The sequence below is a fragment of the Plasmodium reichenowi genome, chromosome 4 (genome assembly GCF_001601855.1).
Source record: "Plasmodium reichenowi strain SY57 chromosome 4, whole genome shotgun sequence".
Taxonomy (NCBI): Eukaryota; Apicomplexa; class Aconoidasida; order Haemosporida; family Plasmodiidae; genus Plasmodium; species Plasmodium reichenowi.
This window is the reverse complement of record NC_033649.1, coordinates 208527-218542: the sequence shown is the minus strand read 5'-3', so window position 1 is coordinate 218542 and position 10016 is coordinate 208527. Positions and strand designations below refer to the sequence as shown.

Sequence of the window (10016 nt, the reverse complement as noted above, 5' to 3'; positions counted from 1 at the left end):
AAAAAAAAAAAAAAAAAAAAAAAAAAAAACAAATAAATATAATAATGATAACAATGAACATTATCATTATTTATATAAGGCGCTATGTGATTTTCTATCAACTAAATATAAAACAAATAAATTATTAAAATACATGGATGAAAATAGAGATATGTATTCGTGGAAGCCACCTTCATTTTATTGGAAAATATTAAGAAATCAATATGTAGTAAAAGAAATATTGAAACTATATGAAGAACGGTATTTAGACCCGTTTTTATCATGTTTATATGAAGATTTTATGAATAAATTTTATTTTGATGATAATGAAAAAGAAAATACTAATAATATTACAACATATACTAGTAATTTTAATATCTTTACTTTAAGAATAAGTGAAGAGATACAAAAATTTTTATTATTAAAAGAACCAGAAGAAGAGGAAGATATTTTAAATATTTGTAAAAATATTTGTGTAAGTGAAAATTCTTATATATATGCACAGCTTATATTAGAATATATTTATAGGAATAATAATGATAATAGTATGAGAAGATTGTCTCAATATTTATGTTTGTATATATTATATAAAGATATTAATATATATAATATATGTAATAATTATTTTTCAAATGTTATAGAAAATGAAATAAGTATATCCTATTTAATATTTAAAATTAATAATTTGCATAATTATTATAGTTTATATAATATTTTTAAAAATATCTATATGATAAGAAATAAAGGATGTATGCATATTAATAACACGGATATTATTAATCTATATAATTCTATATTGAGGGTATTAAAAGTATTCAATGGTCAAAAGTTGTTACTCTTTGATTCCACATATATGTTTGATGATATGAATAAAAAAGAAAGATTAATGAATAGGGATGAGCACGTGCAAACAAATAATAGTATTTATTATAAAAACAGTGTTTATGATAAATTACCAGAAGACAATAATTGTGGTGATATCCATGGTGATAATCATTCCAATGATATATTTTCGTATAACGAGAACAGCTTCTTGAATTATCCATCTAATTTTTCTGATGAAAACAGAAGTACCTTGGAGGAGTATACAAGAAGATGTTCAATAAATAAAATAAATCAACATAATTTAACTAAAGAAAAAAATATATCAACTTATACTGATGAAAATGGTGTCAAAATAAATGATAAACAAAATAATCACAATATGGATTTAGAGAATAGTGAGCAGAATTATTTAGAAGGTGATTTAACAAGTGATCTGTATGAATGTATAGGAGAAAAGGTTATAGATAAATTAAATATAGATGAATTAAATATAGATAAATTAAATATAGATGAATTAAATATAGATAAATTAAATATAGATAAATTAAATATAGATAAATTAAATATAGATAAATTAAATATAGATAAATCACATACGGATAAATCACATACAGATAAATCACATACAGATAAATCATTCATAAATTCTGAAAGTTTCAATTTCAGTGAAAATAAAATAAAAAGTGGTGTGAGCGAATTTTTATTACCTTCAGCATCACAATATGGAAGAGACAATTATAATTATGATAAAGAATTTCTGAGAATAAATATTTATGCTGAAAAGATTCCACTTATACATATGAGAGATATTATATTTATTAATAATTTAATAAATATATTTGTAAACAATAATAACTTATTTTCTAATAATATGTATAAAGTCTATGGAAAAGTTCTCATATTTTTAACTACATATTCTCCATATGAATATGTATACAACCAATATTACTCTTCCTTTTTTGAAAAGAAAAAGAAGAAGAATTCTTTTAAAAAATATTCCACGTCATTTTTTGATATTTATGATGATAGGATGATGGTTGGTACGAAAGACAAGAAGAAGAATAAGAAAAAAAAGAATAAGAATAAGAATAAAAATAAAAATAAAAATAAAAATAATAATAATAATAATAATAATAATAATAATAATAATAATAGAATGGTTGAGGATGATGAATATGTTGATAATATATATTATAACAATACAAATAATAACCATCAGTCATATGAAAAATCAAATGAAAGTAGTTTTTCTAACGAAACAGATAATGAAGAAGAAAAGAAAAAAAAAAAAACAGATAGCATATTAAACGTCAAAAATAGTTATGATGATAATTATACAATAAAAAAAAGGAACCCTGAAAAAAAGATAGAAAATAATTGTCTTGATGAATTTAATAATGCTTTAGTAATAAATGGAAAGGATAACATAATCGGTTTAAAAGATAATATAGGAGATGAAGAAGAAAAGACTAATTTAAATAACATGAGTGACAAGAATTTGTTCATACAAAATGAAATAAATGAATATAAGGAAAAGAACATGAAAGAGTGGGATGATAATAAGAAAAAGAATTCAAATATGATTTGTTCAATTAAAAATATTATAGATAGAAATAAAAAGGAAGAATATCCTAATAATATTAATGATCTTTTTGAAATTAAAACAGAAGCTAAATCTTGTCATGAAATAAAAAGTAGTGTATTTCTTAATATAAAAAGTAAAAAAAAATTAAAAACTAATAAAATAAATAAAAAAAAAAAATATTATTTTTATAAATTATTCCATAAATTTAGAATGTCATATAATAATTTTATTAAATATACACAAAATGAAATTTTCCATATATATGAAATCATACATGGAAATTATTCAGATGTACAAAAAGATAAAATGTTAATAAGAAAAATAAATAGTAATTTAGCAGCATCTATTATTTATAAATATATTTATAATAATATATATGAATATATTAATAACTCAAAAATTAATTTAATATATCCTAAATTTATTCTTTTAAAATATATTGTCGATAAATATCCTCAAAAGAGATATTTAACCCTACACTTTTTAAAGTAAAAAAAAAAAAAAAAAAAAAAAAAAAAAAGTTAAAAAGTTAAAAAGTTAAAAAGTTAAAAAGTTAAAAAGTTAAAAAGTTAAAAAGTTAAAAAGTTAAAAAGTTAAAAAGTTAAAAAGTTAAAAAGTTAAAAAGTTAAAAAGTTAAAAAGTTAAAAAGTTAAAAAGTTAAAAGTTAAAAAGTTAAAAAGTTAAAGTTAAAAAGATTTTTTATTTATTTCTATTATTTAATGTAAAAGTTATATATATATATATATATATATATATTTATATTTTTACATTTTAGGGAGCTATATATATTTATCATTGAAAAGGAAAAGGCCTTAGAGGAATATGTAGAATTAAGGGGGAATATAGTTTTATTTATTGTATATATGATAAGATATGAAAATATGTTTTGTTATGTAGTAAATATTATTAAAACAATGGTAAGACATTTCTCATTATTTGTATTATACTTCAAATAATAAAGAGAAAAAATGTGTAATTATTCTTATCTATGTAATAAATGTTTCAAATCATTATATTATTATATCATTATATCATTATATCATTTTATAATATATATATATATATATATATATATATATATATATATATGCATATATTTTTTTATAGATATATGTTTTGGATAAATCACTCATAAGATTATTCATAATGAAAACCCTAACATATTGTGCCCCACCTTATGATTTAATGTTTTGTCAATGTCTTTTAAATTTTATTTATTCAGTTTTAAAAAAAGGTATTATAGGGGAAACAAACTACACAAAATGTATATACATATATACATACATATATATACATACATATATATACATACATATATATACATACATATATAAACATACATATATATACATACATATATATACATACATATGTTCGATGTATATATTTATATTCATTTTGTTTTTTTAGAAGGTATATATTACAAAGACGAATTTAAAAAAATAATAAATAAATTTCTGGATGAAGTTGCTAATATGCATCACATGTATCAGAGTTCCAAAACTAAAGAGGTATGAATATATGAACATGTTCATATTTTATTTTTTCAAATATAAAAAGAAATATATATATATATATATATATATTTTTTTTTTTTTTTTTTTCTTAACGACAGCTCTTCATTTTAAGTAATTATATTAGGGACCACATGATCCAATCAGAAATGGAAACACAACCATGTTAATTTATTTTCCCTAATATATATATATATATATATATGTATTTATACATATATATTTTTTTTTTTATGTCTTTTTAATTCATTGGAATAATTAATATGAAAACACTCTTTTGTAATCCATAATATGCATTAGAAAAAAGAAAAATATATATATTCATATTTAATATATATTTCTTATTTTATAAAAAAATATTATAGACATTTATGAAAATTAAGAAACCCTATTTCATTTCCATTTTACCTAATTTTTTTAAGTATATTTATCATTATTCAAATTAAATGTTATATATATATATATATATATATATATATATATATATATATATATATATATATATATTTATATATATATATGTATTTTTATTTATTTATTTATTCATTCATTCATTTGTTTAATTATTTTTTTTTTAATTAACTATAATATAACGTAACGATTTAATTTTTTTTTTTCTTTTATGATTCTTGTAAAATATAAAAGGTGTATATAATACACACGTGTGATTATAATTGTACTTTAATATAAGAATTAAACTATGATAAAAAAAAAATGAATACAAAAAAAGCACACATATATATAATATACAAATGTTTGTCATTATATTTTTGTTTTGTGTCAATATGTTTAAATATATTGTACGCACGTATGTTTTTAAAGTTTTAAAGATTTAATTTTTTCAGATAAAATAGACGAATTAATTTTTATGTATTATTTTTGATTTTTTGATTTTTTTGATTTTTTTGATTGTTTTTCCCTATACATAAAATTAATAAAAACCTTGAAGATTTATATGAACCTTAACATTATAAGCATTATTTTATGTTAGCTGCATAAGTATCTGTATTACTTTTTTGTACCATCCTAATTTCATATGAATTATTATTATCAGGAATAGGAGGAGTAGTATAATATTTTTTAAATTTTCCTTTATGTAAGATTTTTTCCTTACCATAATATATTAATGGTTTCATATTTATAATATTTTCAACAGGACTATTATAAACATTATTATTAATATTATTATTATTATTATTATTAATATTATTATTATTGTTGAAATATATATTATTTACATTGCTGTTCATAGTTTCTTTTTGGATTATTTTTTTTATTTCATTTATTTCTTTAACGAATAATATTCTCTTTTTATTTGCCTCTGTATATTCATTAGAGATATAAATATTCGTATTATCACCTTGATCTTTTATTATTACTTTTTTTGGTTTCTCATTATCTGTATTCACATGATATAAATTGTTATAAACATTTTTTTGAGAAATCATATTATAACTTTGTTCATGTGATAATATATGTCCATTATTTTCATCTACCTTTTTATCAATATAACAAATGTTATGTGGTAACAAATTGCATGAATGGTTTTCTTTTTTTCCTTCTACATCGCTATGATTTATATCTTCTTGTATATTTGTATGGTTTGTATTATTATTAAGAAGGTTACTATTTTTTTCATAATATATCAAATTTTTATTCATGTTACTGCTTGGTAAAGAAGATAGATTTAAATCATAAGATAAATTATTTTTTTCATTGGATAAATGCGATTTATCATAAATGGGTGCATACTGAATATCATAATTACAAAAAAGATTACTATTATTATTATTATTATTGTTGTTGTTTTTATTATTATTATTGTTGTTGTTTTTATTATTATTATTATTGTCGTTTTTATTATTATTATTATTATTGTTGTTTTTATTATTATGTGTTATATCCAATTTATTGTCTGACGTATACATACTATTCACCACACTGTTCTTATTATTCATCATTTCATTTTTTTTATCAAATAATATATTTAAAAAATTATTTACGTCGTGTCCTATTTTATTCAAGTAATAATCATTATTATTTTCATTCATTTTATTGTATTTATTATTTTCGCTCTGATTTTTTATATTATGTAAAGAGGACAAAGATTCATTTTTATTTATATCACATATACTTGTATTATTAGATTTATCTTGAATATTATTATTCTCGTCATTGTTCCTATTTAATATATTATTATATATATTTTTCATATAAATATTTTCTACTATATCCTGTTCTTTATTTGTTTCTTCACACATATTGTCAGAACATTTTTTTCCATGTAAATTTTGTATGTCTTCTTTTGTATTTTTATTTAAACCTTTGAAAAACGATTTATTCATGTTCATGAGTATTTCTTGTTCTATATTATTATAACATGGTTGTTCATTTAAAATTATATTATTATTATTGTTATAATTACCATCATCATTATTTTCATTATTTACATTATCAACATTTTTGTTCACATAACCAACCATCTCTTCAGCAATTTTTTTCTCTTCGTGTGGTAATTTCAATAATATATCAGGCTCATTCTGATAAAAACATGGATTTAAATTTACCGGTATAAATTGTTTTATTTCTTCTTCCTCATTTTTCATTTCATAATTTTCAACATCAATACAATTATCGCCTTTATCTTTTCCATTATGTAGAATATCTTTAAGAAAATATGAATTAAAAATTGCATCAAAATATATATGTCTATTTTCGTAAAATGAATTTTTTTCAATATCATCATTATAAAGGCAGAGAGAATTATCTTCACGTTTGTTATTTTGAAATTGATGATTTGTATTATTTGTATGATTTGTATGATTTGTACTATTTGTATTATTTATAGTATTCTCTTCATGTATTAAATTACGAAGTATATAATCCCTCTTGTTTAAATTGTATGATCTGTTTTGTTCTTCTTTATTTTTTTCATCGTTTGTTTCCCCAGGTAGTATAAAATTAGAGCATGTATATTTATTCATATAATTATGCAGATTATTTATATTATGATTCATTTTAGCCTCATTCATTTTATTATTTATATTAGACGAATATGAATTGTTAATATTCGGAATTAAATTTTTTATTAATGAATGGCTAGCTACATCTGTAGGATATGTATTTCTTTTATTCATATTAAAATCAAAATGATCTATTCCATATTGTATAGAGTTAATTCTTTTTTCATCATTAGATAAAAAATCTTTTTCTATATATGATTTATTATTATTTAATATTATATTATCATTGAAATTGTAATTATTTTCATACATATGTATTAATAAATTTCTTTTTTCATTTTTATTCTGATCATAAAGAATATTGTTCATATATTCTTTGTGTGTTTCATTTTTAGTTGTTTCTTCAAGTTTCAGTAAAACGTTGGTATGGATATTATTTATTTTTTCTACACTATGATATGAATAATCTATATCCATTTGTTCTTTATCTCTATTATAGGGATATGAATTATATTCTTGATCATCACTCTTATCATGTTGCAAATTCATATAACTCTTGGTAGCTACATGACTTCCCCCCATGATTATTGGTAAGGAATATTTTTTAATGAATTCTTTATTTTGTATATTATTTAAGGATACATATTTATTTTGTAATGTGATATCATTATTATTATTATCTAGTGGCATAATAAATTCTTGTATTTTACAATTACTATTATTATAATAATTATTATTATAATAATTATTATTATTACCATTATTATTATTATTATTATTATTATTATAATTATTATTATTACCATTATTATTATCACCATTATCATCATTATTACCATTATCATCATTATTACCATTATCATCATTATAATCATTATCATCATTATCACCATTATCATCATTATCATCATCAACATCATTATACATTTTATTATTGTATTTCTTTTTTGTTTCTTTCTTTTCATTGTTCATATTATTCACTCTATGTTCTACATTTATATCATGGATAACATATCTGTCTTCAACATTTAGTCCATATCGCTCTATATTATTATCATTATATAACGTAGTACACCTCTCTATGTTTGTTAAATTTTTATTTTGAGAATAAAAAAAATAACATTTCATTTTACATTCACAACTAGCCTTTCCAGTGTACAGGATTTTTTTTTTTATTTTCTTCAAAATATTATGTCCATGATTATATAATTCAATATGTTTAATCATTTTAACAACACTCAAACAAATATATTTACATCTCAAACAGTTGAAATATTTATCCTTTTTTAAAGCATCTAATTGTTTAACTCTATGGTTTTCCGAAGTAATATGTTCTGCAAATGTATACACACATGTAAATAATAATAAACATATATTACATCGATAAACAAATATATATTCATTCTTTAATTCGTACACGTTATTTGTGCATTCCTCTATCTTGTCGTCAGTAGAACTGTTATTGCTTTTACAACTTAAAAGGGATGGAATAGCCATGCTGATTTTATAAATAAATAAACAAATAAATCAACAAATAAATAAACAAACAAATAAATAAACAAATAAATCAACAAATAAATCAACAAATAAATCAACAAACAAATAAATCAACAAACAAATAAATCAACAAATAAATAAATCAACAAATATTATTGGGATAATAAAATATTAATGATTCGTCTTGTTTAACGAAAAAAAAAAAAAAAAAAAAAAGGAATATAAATTATTAAAAATAAGTTTTATTATATATATATGTTTATATGTATATATCAATGTTAGATGATTAATCTTTAAAATGTTTTCATGTATATAAATATACATAATTTTTTATACTGTATTCACTTTATAAAACAAAAAAACAAAATCAGGAGTATTTAAGAATGTAACATATACATTTATGTACAATATATTTAAAGGTCCAAATAATAAAATACAATAATAATGAAAAATCTATAATTCCTATATTTTCAAATGTTTAATTAAATGTCTAATAAAATATATCAACGTTTGTTTTATTTTTTCAGTTAATGTATAAAAAGAAAATCATTAAAAATATATATATATATATATATATATATATATATATATATGTGTAAAAAATAAAATGAAATAACACATGAGTTTTTTATAAATAATATTATGACAATTATATAAAGTATTATAATGTTTAATTATTATCATAATATATATAACTTGTATAAGGTTTTTTTTTTTCTTCTTTTTAATAAAAATGAAAAGACAAAAAAAAAAAAAAAAATTTCTTTTTCATAAATAACATTCAAACTGCTTTATTTTAAACAGTATATGATGTATATGTATATAATTTATTTTTATAATTTTATTACATATTCTTTAAAAAAAAGAACACATAAAAAAACAACAACTACTTTTCTCGACAATATAAAAATTCTGTCCGTATGTGCTAACATGCATGCAATATACAAGAAAAAAATATATATACATACAATAATATAAATGAATATAAAATAAAATATTTTAATGAAAAACGTTACAAAGAATGATTTGAATGTGTTACAAAATGTTATAATTTTTATTATATTTTTAAAAGAGTTCTCTCTTTTGGCTTTTAATCTAAATATTTAATATTTAAAATATAAAAAAATAAAAATACACCACTATGTTATGAGTTAAGCCTTGAAAAAAGAAATTATTGTATTGTACTCATATATTTATAATTTATATATATATATATATATATATATATATATATACATGTGCCAAAAAATAAATGTTGCTTAAACGGTTGGTTGGAATTATATATTATTATAAAAGGGCAAAGTAGACCCTATATATATATATATATATAATATATATATTTTAAGGCAAGATTAATATAATATATTCGACAGCTTTTATATTATTTAAAATGAAACGTTTTATTAACACATACTTTTTTATGGAAATTCTTTAAAAGCATTTTTATGAAACATTATTCTTTTAATTAAAATAAATTATTTTTGTTGCTCATTTTTATATGCAGCTAATAAATTCGCATATACATACATATATATACATATATATATTAATTTTAAGGAATTAAAAAAAAGAAAAAATTAAATTCAAACAAAAAAAAAAAAAAAAAAAAAAAAAAAAAAAAAAAAAAAAAAAAAAAAATAATAAAAAAAAAAA

General features: G+C 18.7%; 2 protein-coding genes across 2 annotated transcripts in view; one reads left to right on the top strand and one right to left on the bottom strand.

Moving 5' to 3' along the window:
• Window positions 1–4073, top strand: part of PRSY57_0405100 (hypothetical protein) — a gene marked incomplete at both ends in the record, with an annotated part of 5975 nt that extends 1902 nt beyond the window's left edge. The window contains 5 exons of the mRNA XM_020114501.1: window positions 1–2877; window positions 3165–3306; window positions 3497–3623; window positions 3800–3900; window positions 4005–4073. The exon at window positions 1–2877 is cut by the window's left edge and continues 1636 nt beyond it. Coding sequence (XP_019970778.1) covers window positions 1–2877; window positions 3165–3306; window positions 3497–3623; window positions 3800–3900; window positions 4005–4073 — 3316 coding nt within the window. The remainder of the gene's footprint in view (window positions 2878–3164; window positions 3307–3496; window positions 3624–3799; window positions 3901–4004) is intronic.
• An 807-nt stretch (window positions 4074–4880) lies between these two features.
• On the bottom strand, window positions 4881–8363 carry PRSY57_0405000 (hypothetical protein; the record flags this gene model as incomplete). The annotated part of the gene is made up of 1 exon (XM_012905914.2): window positions 4881–8363. One exon carries the CDS (start codon window positions 8361–8363, stop codon window positions 4881–4883), a length of 3483 nt encoding a protein of 1160 aa, XP_012761368.2.
• Window positions 8364–10016: the final 1653 nt, after the last annotated feature.